Source organism: Merops nubicus, unplaced genomic scaffold (assembly GCF_000691845.1).
Source record: "Merops nubicus isolate BGI_N331 unplaced genomic scaffold, ASM69184v1 scaffold4112, whole genome shotgun sequence".
In the NCBI taxonomy this organism is placed as follows: Eukaryota; Metazoa; Chordata; class Aves; order Coraciiformes; family Meropidae; genus Merops; species Merops nubicus.
In genome coordinates, this window is record NW_008592712.1 from 136796 (window position 1) to 161524 (window position 24729).

Below are 24729 nucleotides of genomic sequence, written 5' to 3' on the forward strand. Positions count from 1 at the left end.
TTCCCCTTCCTCTGCCACGCGCCGTCACCCTACAAACCTCTTCACACGTGCTATTACTGCCTTAGCTTCTCTCACTTCATGGATCAGCTTTGGACTGAAAACACGTAGCATGTGTAGCACTCAAGGCCAATCTTGGGCTTTTGCTGGCCTAGATTAAAATGCCACTGCTTTTTTGGTATCTAACCTTCCATTTCTCTGACACTTCTCCCAAATGAAAGCATTCTCCACCTCTGTCTGTTGGCTGAAGTTGCCAATTTTTGCTAATGATTTTTGCAAGAGGACGTTTGAAGAAGTATTTATTTCACAGAGACCACTGAATATCTGACAAATGTGAGATCTTAGTCATTTATTTCTGGAGTGGGATATGAATGAGAACACCAAACCACCAGGCTCCAGATTTTGCCGATATAAGAAAGTTATCATTTTTCCTACAACGTATTTCATTTTTATTCAAATAAAACTAAATCCTATGGGACAGATCTTCTTCCAGAAAGACAATAACCATGTAGAAATATAAGCAATGTCTTTTTCTCACATCAAGTTCAGCAAAAAGACTAAAATTTTCACTTTGCTCATGGCAGATATACTTAATAAAAAGAATCAGACTGAGAGCACTTTACTACGTTCAGACTAGCCTTTTATTGATTTGGATGTGCTATGAGCCACATTATCTAATCTACAATAAGCCATTTACCAAGTGCAATGATCTATGGGCTAAAAGGCTTAGATTTTTAGTTCCATTGTAGACTTTTTGATGAAATGGTAGATCAGCAAAGAATAATACTATAATAAGATTGTGAGGGACACAAGTGTCAATATTAGGAAATTAGAAAGTTTGGCTTACTGTTTTAAAACCTCTTGCTGTTCATTTAAAAACCCAGTATCTCTTTTTCTAGACTAATTGTGTCGGTATATTTAACAGAGTTTCCAGATGACACCCCTCCGTGTATCAAGTTCAGAGGGGTTCAAGGGCTCATCCAAGGGAAAATATTTTTATTTTGCAAAACAAAACTCATGCGTTTAGCACACAACTATTTGGTGATGCGTGTACTATATCAGGATAAAATTATCATGATACTGTCTTCTTAATCGCTGCTTGACGTGATCCAAGTAACTATAGGCACCGAGCCTGACACATGAGGCTGAGATCACAGTTAGGCTTGTGACTTACACATAAAAAAATTTGGACTAACATTCCCACTGTCTTGCCTCTGATTGCGTCCCCTTTAATTGTGACCACTTTTCAGACAGGAATTCTCCAGCTGCCACCGGGAAGTACCACAGAAATCTCAAGATGATTAATTTATTTACTGTTCTGTGTTAGTCTAGGAAAGAATCACACATATGAGATCTGTTGCCTTATTTTTCAATATTGCTTTTTGATTGAAAGAGGTAACACTGAACATCCTGGCAAAGTATACCATAACTTCCTTCTCAAATTATCAAGCAATTCACACAAAGATAACTCCATCCTGAAAATTGTTGCTTTTGGCTAATTCGGACTCAAAGGTTTATGAAAAACTTAACAGTGCAAAGCAGATTTGCAACACCATAGGCATCATCAAAATAACACATCACGTTAGCAAAGACAAAGAGAACAAAAATTCAGTGGCCTTCAGAAATAAAATCCACTATTTAGTGCTAATTAAGTGAAAACCAAAGCATATTTATGAGACTGTTTTATCTATAGCTCTATAGCACATTTTACCGCATCATTTCTGAGTAAGACTGACAGGTTACAAGCCGAAGTAAATGTACTGAAGACATTAATGTCACTTTAAAGCAACTCAAGTTTTGATGTTCTCATATTTTTGTTGTACTGCAACTATTAGGATGCATTGCCTCATTTTATGAAAATAAAAAAAGGAAGTGTAACTAGTTCAGGCTTCTGTGTAACTTTACAACAACTGACACGAACTATAATATAAGCCAGTTTGTATTAAGACGTTATTGCACCCTTCCAGTTCTAATGGCCAATTATGACTCTATTAGTCCTACTTGGCAGCTCATCTGCTCCTGCATCAGCTGAGGGGGACTTGGAGACGGACCTCTGATCTCCGTGTTTCCGCTCCAGTGAGTGCTCAGCACAGCGGCTGTCATCTGGAGACACTGAGGAGGTAAGGCACTGCCTTTTCTAAGATAACTACACCTGACCTTACAACAATTTACTAAGGAAATACCTGCCTAATGGCAGTGTGAGTGCAGTTTCTTTTACACTCACAACGGTACTGCAAATTAGAGACAACAGGATAAATCTATGACCAGCTCACTAGACACTTCATTAAATCACTGTTCCCTTGCCTTGTAGAGCACTAATAGAATCACAGCCCTCGTTAGCTACTGAATAAAAGATCAATCACATTCTTTGAGAGCTCTTGCTACCAGCTTCCAGAGGAAACAAGGAAAAAAAAAAGACATATTTAGGATCATCAGTAAGATTCTGAATGGCCTCACTGCAAGTTGGTTAAATTACCTTTTCCACAACTGACTCCGACTGTAATACTCTGAGGAACTTGTTAAGTCTGCTTTCAAAAGCTGCTATCTAATATATGACTACCAGGCCCTGGTCAAAAGTTCATAATGTGCATATGTAAAAAGGTACTAAATTGCCTGAGGGCTAAAACCAGAGGAGTTTAATTGCAGCAAAATGCTGAAAATGGTCTGTTGAGGGTCTTTCTATTGGGATACTGCTGGCACTAGCTGATTGAAGTACAGCACATAAAAGCCTTACAACAATATTTCCTTAAATGCAGCTGAAACTGCTAGCACTTGCTAGTGCATATATGGTGTGCCAAGAGGAAAAACGAAAAAAAGAACCTTCCCTAAAACAAACAAAGATTTAAGGATTGATATAATTCATAATTCAAAAGTGTGTGGATAAAAGGAAGAATTAAACAACAGTGAATATCTGTCAGTATAAGTCATATTATAGGCTCCACGTGTTGTCATGGTGGGAAATGGAAGTAGGTATGTAAAGATATTTAATTGGCATCCCTTAAGATTTGCTGCAATGAAAACTGGAAAACAGCTTCCATCAATCTGCCTATGGCCACGCTTGGAAATTTTAGAAACAGTCACCTACGAAACTGAAGCCTCCTATACTTAGCCTGAAATCCAAGGACTTGTTTGTAGTAATTTGAGAATCACCCCTCTAATTATTTACATGATAAAGGGGGGAAAAAAAGGACAGGAATGGAAAAAGGACCTATTTTTCTCTAAAACCATTTAAAATATACTTTTTCTATTGAAAAAGAAACTCCCAATAATGGAAATGTTTAGGGAAAATGGTCATCATCTGAAAATTAGGAAGAAACAGCAAACTTTTAACTTAATTATATTTGATTATCTCAAATAAAACTATTCTTTTAACTAAACAGAAACTGTGAACATTTTAAGTCTTGGATATTGACCATAAAAGTCACCTGAAAAAAAAAACCCCAAGCTATTATCTTCAGATTTAGCTCTTTTTGTAGAAAACTCTGTGGTTTGCTCCTCAATATATTTTTTTAAATTATCTTGGCCAAAACATACATTTACAAATATTTAAAATTTCTACGGTGAAACACTTGTCTTAACTATTTTTGAGTTTTATTTTTAACTTTTGAAAACCACATTCACATGGAATATTATCCAATATGCTATGGATACTAATCTGAAATTTGAAGTTCAACTCCATTGCTTCTCTGCAGTTTTTCTTTAGTTCAAGCAGGGTTTGATGTGGAAGTTAAGACATGTCCTGTGCAGGACATTACATTAGATCAGTGTAACAGCAATACTTTGCAGTAGCTGTTTACAGACTATCTCCATGGGAAGATGGTATCACCTCTGTCTTCTGATACAACAGTTGTCAACCAAGTCTCCTTTTACAATGTAAAAAGCATGCAGGACACAAGAAAGTCTCCAAAGTAAATTCATCTTAGTGGATAACAAAGAAAGTTGGTAATTCATTGACCTCACCTCAGCAGATCAATTCAGAGATGTCTGAAAGAGTATGGTCGTACCACTGACAGCATTTATCACAACAAATAAGCTTTGTGGAAATGACAAATTAAGAATATGGAACAAGCTTTCCTTTGTTTACTTTTGACATTCAGTGACGCGCAGTTAGGAAGTCATTCAAATTAGCTCAAAATATATGCTTGGGAAGAATTCAGTAAAGTCCCAACAGAAAGGGACAACAGAATCCAAATTTCAGTAGACATAACGTTTCAATCAAATGGACCAACTTCATTCCAGGTCTTGAAGTCTCTATATCAGGTCTGGATAACCCTCTCCAGCTTCTGAGCACTACAGCATAACTAATTAACAGAGGTATCTGCCAGCAGAAGGAAACAGAAGCAGGAGAGCTAAAGCTTTTTTTCTGATGATGACAGTGTAACAGGAACGACCACATAATTTAGCCCAGTCATGTTACATTACCAATTATAAACATTACTTTAGGGCAATAGATTAGCAATTAGATTTCTTTTACAGGAATCTTTGTTGTGGACAGTGACAAAGTGTTCTGACGAGTCTTCTGTCCCTTTTGCAACAGCACAAAAAGCACAGAGCTGTGTGTTCAGCTTTGCAGGCCTTGAGTATACATGCACAGTGTTTGCGTTTTCCAAGACAAGCAATGGTCTGGATTGTGCTCTGAAGAGCATAACTGGCCTTAGCAGAAGGCTGTTTAAAATGCCATGTAACTGTCTCCTTAATAAGCATACATGTAATGCAATAATGATAAATTTCACCTTTTGCCAAATGTAAGGTCAGATATTGTTTTGACAAACAGACATTTTATATGAAAACATTTCCTTTAGAAACATATAGCCAAAAGGCGACAAAAAATATTGTATTGTAAGAGGAACTTCGTGATGCCTTCTGCTGTAACTCCTTTAAAAGTTGGACATTCACATATCTCATCAAAGGAATGGAAGAAATTGTCCCATAATTTTTTCTCAGAAACACAGTCATCACTTCTGGTGCAAAAGCTGAGAGAGGAGCTCTGCTCTGCAGTGGAAAGCAGCTTCTTCAGTACTGGGCCAGGGAGCACCAGGACACCCAGTATCCCTTTGCAGATTGTGCCTCTGCTCCGTAATTAATACTGATACATCAACAGCACTACTTGGGATGGGATGAACTATTCAACATGGGTAGAAAATCAGATTCCCAATGACAGTGTTACAAAGTCATTATCATAAAAAATTGCCAAGACGGTTGTTTTATTTGAAGTGCTAAATTAGTTTTCTTGTACTGGTAGTATTCATCATAATGTAAGTTTGACATTTCAGGACAACATTTTAATAGTAATGCTGTTCAGTGGAAAGAGATAGTGTTTCCAATTTTCTAGCAAAATGAAAAAACCCTAATTATATTCATTAATAGATTACAGTGACAGACAAGGTAACCCCAAGAAAATAAAACCTTACATTCAAGAGTGTTGAATTTAAGTGCAAACTTTAATCCTGGTATTTCAAAGTACTCTTATGCTCTAGCTTGTATACTTAAAATATTCAGGGTTTTTTGCATAATGGTAGGCATAGCATTCAAACAGAAATCAAGAACAATGTGTCAGTTCAGCACATGGATTTTCAAATCTGTTCCTTTTATATAAGGTTTGGTACTCAACATTTGAGTAAATACTTTCATAACCAGTTAGGAGTCTCACCAGCCATTTATATATGCACAGTCACCTTTTAGAAACAAAAGAAACTAGCAATGGTGTGATCAAACATTAAAAAAAAGCTCACAGTATGTTTCAACTCCTATGCCTGCTTAGCATTCTTATGAATTAATAGAATGCATCTTAAATGCATTCAAGTTGAAAGTGCCATCCACAGAAACAGCATTTGTATGAAAACTCCATTTCTGGAAATGTCAACTCTTAAGACAGTACTGCTGTAAGAGATGGAAATCCACAGCACCAGCAAAGCAATCCTGCATATGTGGGACAAGTAGATCACCTTTTTCAAGACAAACAATTCTCTCTCTATCTCAAAAACTCCTTTACTTCTATATAAGTTGCATCATCCAACATTGGTATCTTTCATTTCAACATGACGCTTTTGCAATTAATAAAATTCCTCAAATAGCTTTTACAGATTTTTTTGGCACGCAGAAAAGATTGTGTCTATAGTGATATTAAATAACTGAAAAACCATGTTGTCACTAAAATAATGGATGGAATTTGACTATGAGGTTTATATTTACTGTCATCCTCCTTGCTAAGAAAAGATTGATGCTACTACACTAACAAATTCCTAGTAACAGCAAAATAAGGAGATTGGAAAATCCAAATTACTCAAATATTGTCTGTCTCAAAGGAAACTTTAAAAGCTAAGTAAATTCAGAAATTTTCTGATTATAAATTCTCGTACAGATTATTGTAAAACTAGTAAGTACTGCATCATTTGCTGTGCATTTTTACACTGAACTAAGCACTATAAATTCAGTATTACATTCACTTCCCCCTTGAAGAGAATGAATACACTCTGACACTTTATCACAAGGGAATCATACAAACTCTGTTACTCATGTAACACATAACAAAACATGGACCTGTTTAAATATTTCAAATGCCAAATTGATTCAAGCAAGTTCTTTTTTTCCAAGTCTTCCCCCTCTATTCTTAAATATAACTCTTGAATCATACAAACATTTGAAACAACTCTTCAAGCCATTACCTTCTAGGTAATTAACATACAATCATACATTTGTGCTTTCTGCCTTTTTTGAGAAAGATGAGAAGCCACAGACCTAAGGACTAAGTAGGTTAAGAAAAGGAAGAGGAGAGGCAGAAGTGCACATCATCTCACAGTGCTACTGGCAGTAAAACCTACATAAAATTAAGGACAACTTTTTGGTATCATTAATTTTTCTGGAACATATATTCCCTCTTTCTTCCCCTTCTTCAGAGACACATACTCTTACCTAGAAAGAAGGCACAAAAATAGTAAAACCAATTAGGACTACAGTAGAAAGAAGTTAATGATTTGACCAGTACCTAGCTGTAGCTTTTTCAGTAACTCTCAAGGAGTGATATACAACAGAAGCTACTGAACTACAAAATACTAGTGAATGTCCAGTGGAAAAACTAAACACACTCCCTAAGACAGTCCCATCAACCACAGACCTGTTTCCCTCCACATGGGAATGCAGCCAACGCTCCAAGCTGGCCAAGGAACATCCTGCAGTTTGAGTCTTGCCTTCAGAAAAAATAAAATGACCACACTCATATCCGTAACACCAAAAAACCCCCCTCAAAACCAACAAAGCCAAGCCAGTAGGTTTCCTCACAGTTTCCTCAGGAGAAGAAAACATACCCACATATACAGTAAACTTTGGAACAAAGAACTGACAAGAACTAGAAACACTGTTAGCATCACAGTGGGACTCCTCCCAAAAGCCTAGAAATATAAATTTTCTATACATACATGGACATTTTCAGTAGTTTTCCTGGGAAGACTTTTTAGGAATATTAATTCAGTTATGCAGTTATCATGTCCAGGGAATGCCAACATAATGATGAATGGCATGTCACATACAAAAAAACCAAACAGATTAATCACCTTTTCAGGAAAACAGACTCTTATTGTATTCACCTATCCAGGAAAACTAAATATATTAAAAAAATAAGTATATTATTCATTTTTATATAGATGGTACATACACACACATATATATGTAAAAATATTGAGAATACTGAAAAAACATTATGTAGTACTCTGCATTTGATATATTGTATTATTTTTGGACCTTGCACATATACTTTTTTAACGACTTTGCTCTAAAAGAAGGGACTTTCTAGCTCAGATTACTTGGACACCCTTACTGTTTACTCTTCCATCTTTTTTGTAAAGTCAGAAGAGATTTCCCTGAGAACTTCAAATAAATAAGATATCCAGCTGCACAAACACTATATATTCTGTTAGATTACTTTGGCTTCCTGAGGAATATTTGACTTTCTCTGAATGTAAATGATTAAAGAGAATCCATCATATGAAACTGATTGGTGAGCTGTTTAAAGTGGTATGGCACCTCTTCAAAGATGACAGAGGGAGAAAAGAAAAGACCATGTTATGATAAAGCATCTCAGATGTCCAAGAGTTCTAGGGAAACGTTAATGTAACTAAGCACTGCAGCACCCAATTAAGAAATAGTATTTAAATGATAGTTCCATAAAAGAGGATCTACATTGCATTCTTTTTTAAACAGTTTGGTATTTAATCTATTCTAAATACAGCCAATAAAAGCTTGGGGTTTCCTGAACATCTGTCAATTCATAAATAGTAACTTCAAAAAAATAAAATGTAAGGAAAGATAAACCATGTTCTAGAATCCACAAAATTTATATTGCTCTGTGAGTTATGCTAACCAAATGACATGGGCTAACAATGTTCAGTTATGTAAATTCATTAGTTTTACTATTTACTTAAATTTGGGCATAAGATTTTAACTTCTAGAGGTCAAAGATACAAAAACTAAACTTTGTCCAAAAACATTGCTTTTGCTGAACTTCAGATGTGAAAAGGACACTAATGAAGCAGTTTCTTCTTACAGCCATTTATGCATAACCCCCACACCCCACCTCCTACAATTAAGGTTTCCTCACAGCTTCTAAAATTTGGCAGATGGCAACAGTTAAAAGTGGAACTCAGATTTGATATCTTACATCTTAACCTACATGGGACTTGTTTTTTTCATTTCATATCACATGTAGCACCATAATTTCAATACCTGGAAATATCTGGTTCAGTTAAGGGCCTTGTACAATTGGAGATTGGTGGTGCTTGGTTTTCTTGCTAGCTGTACAACATAGTAGCTATATCTGTCCAAAAATTTAACAACTGTTAATTAAAAAGAGTTTTTAGGGGCTACTTTTTTTATAAGATGTGTTTAGAAACTTATTGCTAGCTAAAAACTCAAGTTTTATCACTGTGAATACTTGAGACTATCTTTCTAGAATGCTAGCAACAGATCACTGGATCATTATAAATGAACTAGAGTGCATTGGTTCTGCTTTTGATTATAGTTATTCATAAAAATGTTACCTCTATCACTCTGCTGTTATTAAGGAAAATGAATAATCCTGTGATTTATGTGCTAGCTGCTAACTAAGGAGGTCTGGGTCCTACTATGTTATTTACAGCAAACTGTCTAAGTGACCTTGCTCAGGCACACAGATGAGAAACTGTGGGGTCATGGGCAGGGTTGAGCTGCCTCATCTGCAGTAAGTGTAACCAGAAGGCTCTGGGGTGCTGTGAGGGGCACCCTGTGGGCTCTACAGGAAAGCAAAAGGCACTGGAAGACTTTGGGGCTCACCTGCATTTGCTCTTCAGCAATGGTGATAATGTCAACCAGCAATTTTTATTTCTAGCTAGGCTGCAAAGTCACCAAAGATTAAACCCTTATTACGCAAGAAGTACAGAAGTATTTTTACAAAAATCCCTTCTGTTTACCAGACCTTTGAAAAATCATTAATAGAACAACATACTAGCCAAATCAGAAGAGTGTTTAAGAGTGGGCAAAGGGAGACCAGCAGCAAAAGTAAGAGTTACTGCCTTAGATCAGAGATAGAGTAAGAAGATCTAGGCTGGCACATATCATAAAACTGGTTTAAATCATAGCTGCATTTTCCAAAGTTAAGAGCCACGTGCTTGTACCAGCACCAAAGAAGGGCATGAAAATAAGTAGCAGCAATCTGTTTCAGTTTTTAAAAAGATCTTCAAGACATTTTAAGTTCACTTGCCTGTTTATACAGGGAATCAGTAAATGTTAACCTAGCTTACTCCCAGCAAAAGTTACTGCTGTTAGCTAAAGAGAGGAGAAGAACAGGAACATGCACATTTACCTCCTGGTTTATACATCTCACCTATGTTACACATTCAGAAAAGTTCCTCACTGTGTATTTTTCCTTACATTCTCTTACCCAATCTCTTACTTTTAACAAAGCTGTATGATAAATGCTTTGCTGTTTTCTTAGCAACGCTTGTCAAAAAATATTAGATTTATGTAAACCACACAAGAAAATTGTTTTGTGTGTGGCTACAAATCCAGAATCACTGCAAACCTGCCCATAACCAGAGTTTTAACATTACTTCTATATGGCAAAGTAGCACACACCCACTTTTGAGAGAACATACATCTCATCAGTCAGAAGAGAGGCCAGGAGGTTGTACACACACATTCAGAATATTATCTAGTACTGCTGTTATCTGTTTTCTTCCTTAAAAAAAAGATAATAAAAACATTAAAATAATTTTTCACAGAGCACTGTGAAAATACAGACTCTCATATGGAGAACATGTATTTTTTTTTTCCACAAGCTTTAAATTTTCATCCTACTTCCATATCTCTCTGTAATACTCAACACTGAAAAAAAGAATACCTGTACATAATATATAAATATATATATATGTACATAATATATATATAATACTTGTATAGCAATATGCAAAATAAATGCAAACACAAGAGTCAAAAAACTCTCAGAAACTCAGCATTTCAAGTCTTTTGAAAGTTCTGAATTTCACTACCTGAGCACCTACAAAAATCTTTTTTTACAGTCTCTTCAAAGTCACAGTTCTAAACTTGAGTCATCTTTTCCCATGGCAAATCAATCCCTTACTTGTTTTCAGTTATCGCAGTAGATAATCGATTCCTGCAGCAAATAAAGCAAATGATGATGTTTCAGTATGAGAAAGATCTCGAGAACATTACCACAACAATGAGGCAAATTCCTAAGAGCATGTATAGTAGTGACATAAAAAAAGTAAGGTAAAGTGATTAAAAAAGGCTAAATGTCCTGTTTAGCTGTTTCTATCAGGTCAATGCTGCACAACACCTCAGAGACACCATGGCAGTTCAGCTCTGCAAGAGATGGTGAGTAAAAAAGAAGGAATAAGAATAAGGAAAAAGAAACTTGCGATTTTCTTTGGAGGACTGCAAAAGAACACAGGAAAAACAGTGAAAGGAAATCTGGGACCTTCAGACAAGAAAGAAATTACAGATGTACCATGCTAGAGTGCAAAAATAAAAAGGATTTAATATAAAAAACCTTTAGTTAAGCACTCATTATTTTATTTGTAAAGCAGCTTATACCCACAGATCTGATAAACACACACACATATGAGTCAATAAGGAGGTCTGTTTCTAGACAGCGTAACAATCTGAACCAAGAAGTTAAAATAACTGAATTCAAGACTGACTTTCTGCAAGTTTCAGAAAAAGCTGCTCTGTTCTATGCTGTTAAATGCCTATCAGGCCAATCTTCTGCAGAGTCCAGGCAGGAGATGATAAGGTATCAGACAGGGCTGGATGTGAGGTTGCACAGGAGATTAGCATGTGTGGGAAATTCAGACCTGTATGCAGACATTCCACAAGGTGTATTTATAGCTTTCTAATCCAAGAAGGATTTTTCAGGCTGAAAAATAGGTAACTGTACTTTTTAATTTCAATTTCTAATTTAATTACATGTAATATAAAACATTATGGACCAAATGGCTCCCTGCCTTACAGCCCAAATACTTGGCAGGGCATTCTGGAATTCTACAAAGATCTAGCAAGAGAGGAAGAAATTCCTTACTTCCTCCACAAAACTATAGGACTTAAGAGAGCTGCTCCAGAAACAGCTGTGGGGGTGTGTTGGACACAGCAAATTCCATGCTCATGGCTCCCCCCAAGCACCACTCTGCACATTGAGACCCTGTGTTGTTCTGTTTGGCACGTGGATACGTTTTCATAAAGACTTTCCATTCCTGTGGTGTAGGTTATGGGAGACAGATTTAATTTGCCCTCATATTTCACGCTACATTTATTTTAGGAGTAAGTTAAAATATGTACCAGTTAAATGTAAGTTTCATAATAAACTAGCTTATATTACATTACTAGATAGGACACAGAAATTCTAAGTGCGTAGATAAATTTTTGCACAATCCTTCCAAACTGAATAGCAACTACATTGGAGGCATGTCTTTACCATCCTATTAAAAACAACCAAAATATTCTTCCACATATGCTTTATTTCCTTTTACCCAATTGAGTCAATTTAAGTAATAGTACTCTGCCAGGAAGCAGATGCTATCAAGGTTCAGTGAAGTAACTGTCCTTCCATGTTACTAGAGGTAAGAGTCCACAAACCAGTGTGTTAAAAGAGAGCATTTACACATTAGGCGTTAATCCACGAAATGGAAGAACTGGATATGAGATTTCCACACAACTCTACAGCAACTGCTAATGTCCAGCAGATAGATAGTCCCCTTTCATTCTCCCTTCCTGCCCAAAACTCAATTTGAGAAAAGAAACTGACATTTTGATCAAATTTAAACTGTGAGGCTCTTTTGAAAAAAAAGCTGCCTGTTGCTTTTCAAGAAACCCCAGTGCATTTTCAGGAATGTCTTAGGGAGGAAATACAGGCCAAATTCTATGCTGAAACACACACGTACCCACCCTGCCCACGACTGCTCTTGGAGTTGAACATGCACAGGCAAGGGCAGAATTTGGCCTGAACTGTGAATTCAGTGAAGGAAGCCAACATCAACTCAACACAGCCCACACAGATCTTTGGACAGCAAAAAAATGTTTACTTAGGGAGGGAATAGTATCCCTAGCATTAAGGGTTATTCCAGCTTCTTTAGCAAGGAACAGGGAAGAAAGAGAAGAGATGATGAGACTGCAAGGCCTCTTTTGGGCTTCTATCAAAAGCAAACAGATGTGGTCATTAGGTAGAATAAAGTCACTCCTATAGGTGCAGATTCATTTCTTGCCAGAATAGTATCTCTGAGTTGATGTTAGGTATGAGTGCAAATCATCACATGACATTTAAATTTAGACACCTCCAACACACGGCAAAAGTATTAACTAGTGAAGCATTTGTAGACACAGGGGCTTCCTTCTGCCTAGATGAGCACTGCAATACATGCCAACTGCCTAAAACACTCCTGGGGTAACAGAAGAATTACAAGAATTCTTTGTTTTATGTAAATCTAAGGCAGAAGAGTTTGGAGCACTTAAAAATATTCCTTTTAATCCGCAATAGCAAATACTTTAAATATAAAATGCAATTCTGAAAAGCTACTGTCTTTGGGGGAGGAAGAAAGAATAGAAGAGCAGTTCAAGTACCAGTCCTGCTATTAAGGGCAGGTTGAGCTCTTCTAGTTGTAATTTATATCTCAGCAACAATCCCAATGTTTTATTCCCAGCCGTTAAAAGGGGTAACACATCTGCTAGAAGTCTAGCACAATGGCTGGCTTTACACTGCAACAGGAAATGTAACCCAATAGTCTCAGAACTTCTCCAAACCCTAGCCCTTTCTTAATGTAAAAAGATTTGAAAATTCAGTTTGCTGAAACATCTGTTAAGCTCTTGCTACTCTAACACATGATATTCTTTCTGCTTTGTTACCTGCCAACAAAAATATTTGATTCCATGTAAGACTATCACAAGTGTGTGATAATGGCACTCTGCTTCTAATTTTATATGCCTTTGTACACTCACAAAATCACCTGGGGGTGACACTAAATAACATACTCAGTGTAAGCTCAAAATTTACAATAAATGTATTTAATTTTAATCTTGTATGTAAATAGTAACAAATCAGATATATTCTCAATGACTAACATTACTTTAAAACAAAAGAAACAACTTAGTCAAACTGTTCTTGAGCCAACTTTCAAGGAGAGATAAGGAAAGAGGAAGAGGGAGAGCGAAGGCAAAAGGAAAGTGGACTAGCATGAAAGAAGAGCAGTCAAAAGAAAAAAAAAAGTAGAATTAAAGGCCAAGGAGGCAAAACCCTGAAGCCTTGGATCACACCAGCTACGCATGTACGTGGCCTGTTACTTTCAGAGTCTCACCTCCAATCTGTTATTTACAGTGGCCGCTTGTTTCCATTTACATTTAATTATACTATAAATGTCTCCAATTTACTGAGTAACTATATAGTGGTGAGTAAAAGGGAGGCACTTTGAACATTAGTGGAGCTACAGTTACTACCATAATAAACTGGTAATTATTTGCAACTGTCACTTTCTACAAAAAAACCCAACAACTTCTTATTCTCCATTCCTGTCTAGCAAATCCTTGTAGACTGTAGATCTTGAAAAGAGGTGGGGGGGGGGGAAAAGGAACAGTCTTTCAGTTTCCAGTGCTTTACTTAACAAAAGTTCTTCCTGTATACTACAACTATCAGTGTTTCAAATATTGTGTCGTTTGAAAAGCTGAGCAGACAGCTCTCTGTGAGTCAGTGGAGGAGTTAGTTCACTGTCACCAGCACAAGCACAGCACAGCTGTAACATGGTCGTCACTCATAAAACAGCTTTGGAAAATGTCAAGCTGCATTTCTACTTGCAGTAAAGTCTGAGCGTTTGCAGAAGCAACTAAAATTATGCCTCTAATAGCCTCACACTTTAAAGACAGACAAACTCTACCTAAGTATGGTTGGCTTTTTAGTAAAACCAGATTCTAAGTGATCTGCAAACCTTTTGTTTAAGTAGAAACTTATAAACAGACTGACTTCTTAGTGTCCTAATTTACCAAAATCAAGTTATCGTAGCCTCAGCAAACAACAGCAAGCAGGTAAGAGTGTGATATGAGAATACAGATCCTCAGGGCTTGGGGGAATCAGCTGAAACTGAACAGCTGCTGTAGTGTTCCCTAAGGTAAATTCCACCATGCTGAAGATCCCAAGCACCGCAACCAGAGGTGCCTGACCCCTCCCCAAAACAGTGACTCACAGGATGCTATAGCTTGCACTTCTGAAGAAAATGCTGCATCCTCACCGACCAAAGATGAGGAGCTATTCAACACTCAACTGAACAACTACATTTAAATATATATATTTCAGATACACAGTATATATTTCTTCAGTGTCAGAAATAAAACTAGTTAACCACTAAACTGTTATGATTTCTAGTAAATAAACCTTAAAAAGATTATTTTATAAGTACCACAGACAACTAAATCAAAAGTGTGAAGATTCATTTCTCAGTAGCAACTTGCAGCCAAGATGGAATATAAGAATTATATTGTTCTGGAAAAAAATAGTAGGGAAACAAATGCATTTTCTCATTTTCTCCTGCATCTAGCATCAAAGTTTCCAAAAGTATTTAGAGTATTATTTCTGAGGTATCCACCACTCTCAGAACATCTAGTGAAATCTATTTTTGTGAAATAAAAATTAAAGATGAAATTACTTTTTATTAGAAACTTTTATTACACTAATATGAGAAGGCCCCAGTTAGAATCATGTCTGTGCAGCTGCAGTCTCTCTGTGTGTGTAGATATATATATATGCACATATATGCATGCATCTATACAGACTCCAGGAGCCCCTACAGCTCAAAACGTGGCAAAGAGTTCCAAACTGGCTCCAAAAGGATTAGGCTCTTCAGATACCACCATGCTGCTGGAGCAGCTAGAGCTACCACCTCAGAGATCAAAACTGGTACAGGCACAACTGCGTGGCACCTTGCCTGACCTGACAAACCTTACCTCTCTCCACACAACCTGGGCACAGATCTCTCAGCTTTTGTTATGGACGCAGCTCAGCTGCAGCTCCTTTCAATGCTGCTGCATTGTGCAAAGCAGACAACCTTGCAAAATGGAGGAACACACAGTTCACAGCCTTGGGACTGCAGCTCCAAGCTGGAAGATACACACCCAGTATTCTGACCAAAACACTCGTCTAAGCTCTAGGGGGAGCTGTCATAAAAATACACAGAGGAAGCCCACAAAAAGATCCTCAACAAAGTCTGTTCCAGGTTGGTGACAGCACAATCCCCCCCAGACAAGAAGCAGCAAATTATTTGTTTCATAAAAAATCTTAGAATAGAAAATCTCTTATAATGCTGATGTTGGGAATTTCAGCTCAGCTTGTTTCCATACCCAGGAAGAGGCACTGTTCTAGCTTTGCTGACGAACGAAACGTTGGTCAAGTTCAGGGGAACACAATCCTATGAGAACACGAGTTATAAAACTGCTGTCCCTCTCAAACCATACCCTCCATCATAACATTCAAGTCCCCTCAGTGAAATCCATACAAACATGAAGGGCTTACTGGAATCATTTGGCTTGCACTATTATTCAGTAGTGATAATTTTTTGTACTATATATACTATATCATACCACTCATAAATAAATAGATACTATAAAAAAAACCTATCAATTGTTTTAAAGAATTCAAAATGAACTCCAGTGTTTTATTTTGTACCTTAGAGGATCAGATTATCTGGGAAACAAACACAAAAGGTTCCTTTGTGAAAATATGTCAGAGCAAATAAAACTAACAATTCATAAAAGTTCCACAGATTAAATCCTTTTCATGGGACATTGATAACATTCACTTATTCATTCTCAGGAGAACTTCAAGAATTTGTTTTAGAAACGATCCCTAACACATCAGAGACATGGTTTTAAAGGTCCTGGTCAAAAACATGCTGTTAAAAGACATTACTTGTCCCAGGGTGCCAGAACGCTCACTTACCAGTCTCATGGACATAAAGAGGTTCTGCATATGTACAGGCTGCAAACTGCAGGCAGAGGTTAGAGATGTGAAGACTCTCCTAACTAACACAGTGTCAGTGCACAAGAGCAGTGTTTGCATTTTTGCTCCATGGCTCATACTGAATACCCAGTATTGTTCAAGAAGCTGTTCATTTTTTGACATATTAGCAGAGTTTCAAACACTGTAAGACATGTTTTCCAAATATTACCCCAGCATAAATTCAAACTAATTTCATTATCTCAATGATAATGAAATGTATAAGCAAACATTTTTTGTGCAGCTATACATACAAATTGCACCACTAATTTGCTCAGCTACTATAGGTCACATGGTAGATAAAGCTATGTAAGGATGGATCCCTCTGCCTCAACAATTCCTTCTCTGCTTTTTATTTAAAAAAAAAAAACAACAATTAATTTGGTCTGCATCACCAGCTCTGGGAGACAGCTTACTAGTTACATTACACCACAACCACTCTTGTCAGTTGTGAAGTCTTCTGTAGAAGGGGCCTGGTTTGGGCTTGTACAAATTCCAATGGCTAGGTGAGTTCTGCAAGCATATGAGTATTTTCATTTCCCTGATTTGTAGCTGCAAATATTCAAGGGAGACTCCCTCTCCTTGCTCCCCTTTTGGGAATATCCTTCTTTGTCAGGGAATAAGGGATGAAAAACAGTCAATATGGTTAAAGGGAATAAGGGATGAAAAACAGCCAATATGGTTAAAGGAAGCCAGTTCTCAATGAAGTACATGTCTTCCTGTGCCTAAAAATGTACTTTGGGCTCCTTATAAGCGATCTGGGTAAGAGGTTCCAGGGTAACCCCCTCCAAGTGCTAGAGATGCTGAAAATTTTTATACAATGAAGCCTCATAATGTTGAAAGAACTGCATAGCCTTCTGTTCCATCATGGTTCCAGACTAAAGTCCAGAAGAGAAAAAGGGAAAACACCCCTTGCCTTCAGTGCTTTGTAGGAATCAATAAAGTTGTTTTGGTTTTTTTTTTTAAATATGAATGAAGGTGCTTTTACCAATGAAAGCACTTTCCCTCAGCTATTAATAATGTCTGTAGTATCTTTTCTAACTAGAGCATCTGTTTACATAAAAAAATGCAGTCAAGCATATTCCACTTAAAAACCAAAACAATTTTTGGACGTTTTACATATACCGAGCCCAGAAATAACTCTACACTCTCCCACACCTAAGATGTAAAACTACCTTAATCACAGTAAAAATCACATATTCAAACAAAGAAGACATGCTACCCATCTAACAAGGTACCTTTAGTGAATATTGACAAAGTTAATCTAAAATGGTTGAAGAATTCTCTTCTAGAGTGCTATCTTGGCACAATGTTTGTCATTAAAATCAGGGTCGTAGCTATAAAAGGTCAAAGCAGATACAGGCATCTGGATTTTTATAAGTTTAGCCCCCCTGATTTGAAAAATGAAGATGTGTAAAATACTGGAAGTTATTCACTTACCATGGACTTGGTGAAAGGTCGAGCCAAGGTAAACAGCAGGGTATACACCCACCAGTTACGATGAATGGAGGAGTAAATCATGTTTCCAGGATGCACTGAGTTGGAGGTCACCCCGTGGGGAGAGAGGCGTCGGTTCAGCTCGTTGGAGAACAGTATATTGCAAAGCTTGGAACGGTTGTAGGCCAACATAGCCCAATACTCCTTCTTAGATGGAGAAAGCAGGCTGAGATCAAGTTTTCCAGAGGAGTCTTTAATATCTATAAATCTAAAAAACAGTAAATATGCCTTAGATATCCCAGAGTTAATTTCGCTCTCACCAGTAACAATGGAAAATGTAGGCAACAGAAAAGAACTTGGCCAGAACCAGAATAAAACAACAGAACCAGAATAAAACAACAGAACCAGAATAAAACAACAGCTTCTTTAGCAGTTGAAACCATCTACTGGAAAATGCCGGAGACATGAGGAATAGTGCCATATAATATAGCAGTAAAATTACTGAATAAGTAGCAAAAGCAAAGGATGAATAAAAACAAGTGAAAAAAGGTTTTCATAATTAACAGGCATTGCATGCAACTTAAAAATAAATTTATTTTAAATAGCCAAAAAAAAAAAAAAAAGATTTTGCCACAGATTCATGAAAGCACAAGCAGCCTGGTAGAAATAATGTAGGATAAAATAACTACATTAGAAGCAGGAAAAAAGCAACATCCTTTCATTGCCCCTTCTTCCCTTCCCCTGATTATTTCATCCAGTCTTCACATACTGCACACTTTCATTTAAGTGTTCAAGTAACTATGGAAGAGACTAACTGCCTCTTAGACTCTCTTTTAGATTAAAAATTGATGAATATAAAGGGGTTATAACCTTGGTAACATGCCATCAATAGTCTTATATGTTTAAAAGATAAATGTAAACAAAGCCAAAATGAGTTCTGGCAGAGTATAATGTTTTTAAGTATACCCATGGCATGGCTGAACACAAATCAAAGTAACTAGTTGATGTTTTTTAATTGGGTCTGACAGAGTCATTAAACACCAGCTGTTTGTTTCTTTCCTTCTTTTTTTTTTTTTTTTTAGTAACAAAGTAGTGAATGCTTTAAAGATATTTAGATGAATGAAAGGAAGTTTCCATATAACATTTTTCACCCCAACCTTTACAATTTAATCCATTAATTTACTGGTATAACCTAATATTAGGAAATAATACTACATTTAGTTACAGATCTATTTCATTCAGAAGAGCTACTAAAAATAAAAAGGGTTTAGCAAGCTCTTTTTAACACACAGTTTTCAGAATCAGCTGGGGAGAACGGGGATAAACATAATTATAGCACACACTAGAAAAATGTTTTAAAATATCTTTACTAATTTTGCATGTCATGCCCAGAAATGAAGAGATCAGCTGGAATTTCTACATCCATTCTGTGAGCAGAATTATAATACACTCAGAGAAAAGCAACTACAGTGTTTGAAGTCAAGAGGAATGCAGGATGTTCTCTATCTAGCAGAATTAGCCTTTCAATTTCAACAACAAAATTTCTCTTTCATAATTTTCGGTTAGATAAATCACATTTCTGAAATTAACAGGACTATTCTGAGAGGAATTTCCCATATTCATTTCTCAAGTAATAAATTATGGCACCAAAAATAATCTATAAATAAAATACTTTGTGTATCGTGTGTAATGGAAACACAGTGGCATATTTTGAGTCCTGTCCTGCAAGAGTGCTTATGTGAGTCAATATTCCTTATGTCAGCAATCTCAATGAATTCAGGATAAGGGCTGTACAATCAAATTAACAACACAGATATAAAGACAGAAGGAAAGTCAACCTACTTATTATTCTGATTTTAATATGATGTGCTTAAAGTACCCAAAAGCTTAATTTAAACAGAATTCATTTCTGCTGAATCCAAAGAAGTAACTAGAAACGAACAAAAAACCAGAGAGGCAAATAAATATTTTGCCTTGGAGCAGTCTAGTGTAATATTTTCTGCAAACATGGGCCTTTAGTTTTCCCCTAACAGGGGGTCTTGACTCCAGTGAAAAGATTCAGCCAAGGTTTATTGAAGTAATTAGATACCAACACTTCTGTTTTACAACATAGTTTAAGGCTCAGAGTTCTCAAGTAGGTCAGAAAGTACTCCTACCTAACATCTAAACTAACTCCTTCCATCAACTTCTTGCCATTAAATAGACTGGGAGGAGAAAGCACAGTAATTTACACTGATCAGTTTTAAGTGCTAAGATATGCCATAATACATGAAGTAGACGTCTTACAACAACAAACAAACAAACAACAAAAAAAAAAAAAGGAAAATATACTAGTTATGTTGATTATTTTATTCAAACACACACTGTTATTATTTTTGGATGGACTTCTACAGAACTGGGCTGATCCTATTGATCAGCACTTTAAAAAATGTTTTCAAAAACAGAGATAAAGATGTCCAGAGATGTGAGCTCTAGTTACACATCACACTTGATACAGTGAAAAACAAAGATGTCATTTAAAATACTATCAGAGATACAAACTTACAAAGGAGAACAAGCAGCTGACAATTCAGCATAATCTCCCATTAAATAACAGCTCATTTATACGTATCCCGTTGTGCCCTCCACATCTGGCAAGTGATTGGAGTTGGCAGATTTATTTCTAGAGTTATCTTGCCTGCCCTGCAGTAGCCTCCCTCACTCCTAACAGGACCCTGCTACTTGCTTTCACAGACCTGGTGTGATTTGCAAAGATAAGGATGTCCAGATTTTGTTACCACCTAATTACTAGACATTTCATGTCTTTTAACACCGGGGAGGATTATTACTGGCATTTTCTATTGCTTCCTTTCATTTCAGCCATCATAAATTTAAAATGGTAAAAGTAAATCTATCTGCAGTATGTCATTTATACCATAAGCCCCTGTGTTTGGAAGTGATAAAGGTTTCAGACCGACCCTTGGCTGGTCTCTCTCTACTAGGTCCCTGGGGTTACATTTTATGGAAACATGATTAAAAAAATAAGCTTCATTCTGGGTCACTAAAACATTTCAGAAATATGAAGGTGGGAAAAAAAAAAAAATACACCACTCACACATTTTTCCTTTTGGTTTGCAAGAGCTATTACACATGACCAAATGTGAAATTGAAATCAACAGTAATGTTTTAAACTGGACGTTATAGGTCTAATCCTGCAATCCCTGAACTAAATCAGGAGGCAGTAAGTGGTTTGTGCCTCCTAAAATGCAGACTTGGGCATGCATTTGCACAAGGAACTTTATTTAAATCAAATCCATCTCTTCAGTTATTAACACAAACACTGCAAACATGTCTGAAATAAGACAAACCTCATCAACATTTTTTTTTGCCAGCTGTACTTCTCCTGGCAGTAGAAAAGACGAGCATCTAACATTTTAATTAAAAAATTCACCAAAAGAAGCATGGCCAGATTTCTAATATGTATTAACTACACTACTTCCCATTTTACAATTATACAGCTAATGTCTGCATTGAATTCCCTAATTTCTCATTATAAAACAATTGGATTTCATCTAGCAGTTTTTAATTGCATTGTTTCTCCTGCTAAAATAACTGCACATTCTTCTCGGTAAGATGTTGAAGTTGTTGAATGACAAATCAATATAGGTCATGCCATTCAGATTGAATCAATTATTATTCCATCTCCTCACAAAATCAATGAGCGGTCTGAAATGCAGTGAAAATCTGCATTCATACAAAGAATGATCAAAAAATACCTACATACTGTTATAAAACTAGAACACACTTTATCCAGCAACAGAGTCAAATCCAGTAACATCCACAGGCATTAGTAATGCTTCTATTTTTAAAAAGATTATTCAAACACAAATGCTTCAGAGCAAGGCCTTTCATTTTCAAAAACTTCTGCAGTTCTGCCATAACTGTTTTATGCTCTAAGGATTAAAGATTTCAGCTAAATCTTGGTAACATTCACCAACCTGTGTGATTCGGAGGACACAATCACAACCCTGGCGGGGGATGACCGACGTAAAACATCTTCCAGAAGCCGGACAAGATAGAAGTGTCCCAGGTGGTTCACTTGGAAGGTGGACTCCAGGTCATCCTCCGTCAAGGACCAGGGAACACCGAACACGGCGGCGTTGCAGATCAGTATGTGGAGAGGCCTGAGCAGTCAGAAGTACAGAATAAAATCGACCCGGGAGAAAGAAATCTCAACAAAATACGTGTTATTACATAATAGATGTCACATGTGTCATTCCTGAACCGGGCCGAGGTGTCTCGGGTGGAGGTGTGGGCAGCTCGGGCCCTCGTTGGGGCCGCGCCCTGAAGAAAGGGCCAAAGGCTCCTGGTGGGGAGCAGTGAGGGGAGCGGCAGGACACAAACAGCGGCCTGCACACGGAGAGGGACGGCAGAGGGGACGCGGGGCTCCGGGCACACAGCCGGGAGCTCCCTGCAGCCGGCCCGCCGAGCCCATGCCGGGCGGGTGGATCCCGAGGGCTGCCCCTGGGGAGAGGATCCAGCACTGCAGGGGAAAAGCCTGGGAGGCAGGAGCCGCAGAGAGGAGCTGCTGTGCACCGAGCACAACTCCTCGTCCTCCAGCATCGCCCAGCGTGGGGCGAGTGGACGAGCCGGGATGAAGGACCGGAGCCTGGGGAAAGGGTAGGCAGGGAGAAGAAGGTGCTGGTTTTGTTTCTCACTGTCCAAATCTACTTTAATAAATCAGCACACCACAATGTGTCAGTTCAAGATGCCTACCGGAGCGAGACCACAAAGCTTTTCCACTTTCTTCAAAAACACCAAGCAAAATGGTAACACTTCTGCATCTTGAGAGTCAAAAAGACCATAGCAAGCTTCATATGTCCTGAATATTCACAATAGTGATCAGTGGATGGATGGCCAACATGCATGGGCAGCTCACCAGAGACACCTCAACACTATCAAGTGTTCTCCCAGTTGCTTATCAGAAAACAGTCTCCTTCTGGTGCATTTAGAAAATAAACTTCCTAGGGGAGGAGCAACTCTTATAATTTTCTTATGTGGGGTTTACACCTACTCATGACATCTGCACAATTGTTAGGGAGGAAGTGGATAAGAAATAGGCACTATCCAACAGACATATGCCTACGTTTTATACTTCTGCAGCTTGTAAAATATACTGCTAAAAAAATATAAGTTGATAAAGACTGAGTGGAAAAATAAAAACATCACCCAGAAGCTGTAATCTTCAGTGGAAAAACTGCACACTATATATATCTGAGATCCTTGAGACAGAATCCTTCCTCAGTGAACTCAGCTAACCCAGATTAAATAGAAATGCCACGATGAAAGAATTTGAAATGAAGCATTTCTAACTTGCTTTGCTACCAGTAAGAGTCTACCAATCTGAGCTAGAAAAGAACTTAATCTATCACATACCTCTCTTGTTCAAAAATTAGGTCCAGAAAACTTCAAATTCCTTGACATCTCCACTGTAATCTCAGGATGCTACACACCTTGCAGCCTTTCCAATTGCTACAGCAAGATCAAGGACAAACACTCCTTCTGTTCTAGCTTGGTTTTTTTTCCAAAACTTGTGAAACACAGCAAAGACTCTAGTTCTTGGACCTCAGACAGATCTACATTTGCTGGATTTTATCTAAGGAAACCTTAGCACTCTCAGTATATTCTTGTCCTTGATCCAGTCTGATGCAGAAAGTGTACCTGCACTAGGAACTTCAGACTTTAGAGTCTGCATCTGGCATCCCTGGCTCTGATATAATTAAATAAGAAAGGTCACACAAAACAATGATGGCCAAACCAATGCCCTTCGTTACCACATTAACCATGCACTAATACCTGTGATGTCCTAATACTACAATATTAAGATCTGTCACATTTGTTTGTTTAGCCCACTCCAGCCTATTATGTCTTTATTGCAATTGGCTAAACCACATGATACAAAATCAACAACCCAACACAAACTCTAATTCTGAAGATAACAAATGAAGCACAACTAGGAATAATATCTACTTTCCCTCTGTTCTTTCCAAATACTTCCTCACAGCCCTGCACACAAAAGAAAACAGGAGACCCAGAGTCAGATCATTTTCCTACATGGTTGAAGGACACATATACTGTAAGTCTGAGCATCTGCAAAAGGAATTTTGGAAAAGGATGTGAAACACGAAGCCCAAAGTTGTCAAACAAACCTAAGTAATTAGATTCCTTCAGGCATGTTTGAAACCCCCTGATTTTGATAGCCCAGTTTTTTTTTTAAAAAAAAACATTTCTGGGGGAATCGAATGCACCTTATGTGAATACTGAAAGAGCTGCATAAGCATCGACATAAACAGTAGGCTGTATTTCCTTACTAAAATAAATTTCAATTTCAAGCCCACTGGGAAGTTACTAGTGTAGTCTGCTTTTAATAAGAAGTTAACAATCCAGTATCTGTACCTGTGCCAGCTTGGAAAATTTTAACAAAAAGCTTCAGAAGCACTAGGAAACATCTGTGTACTTTAGGAAGCTCATTTTCTGAAGTGCTGGATTTCTGATTTGCCTTTTGGTCAGTGACAAACGCATAATATCTTCAAATACATACTATGCTTGCAAAAGAAATGGATGATAAAGAGGGACTGTCCTTTTAAAAGCAAGGTTCTCTCTTTCTGTTCAAACCAACTTGCAAAAAAGGCAGGTTTTTTTTCATCTTTGCAGCCTCACAGCACAAGCAGAATATTTACTAGGATATGCAAGATTGTATTTTTTAAAAGGTACCCAACCATCTGAGCCATATTCTATCA

The 24729-nt window shown here is 37.3% G+C and overlaps 1 protein-coding gene across 1 annotated transcript in view; it reads right to left on the reverse strand.

Annotated features, from left to right (window-relative positions):
* Positions 1-17953: 17953 nt before the first annotated feature.
* Positions 17954-24729, reverse strand: part of WWOX (WW domain containing oxidoreductase) — a gene marked incomplete at both ends in the record, with an annotated part of 124742 nt that continues 117966 nt past the window's right edge. The window contains 2 exons of the mRNA XM_008935220.1: positions 17954-18218; positions 21928-22113. Coding sequence (XP_008933468.1) covers positions 17954-18218; positions 21928-22113 — 451 coding nt within the window. The remainder of the gene's footprint in view (positions 18219-21927; positions 22114-24729) is intronic.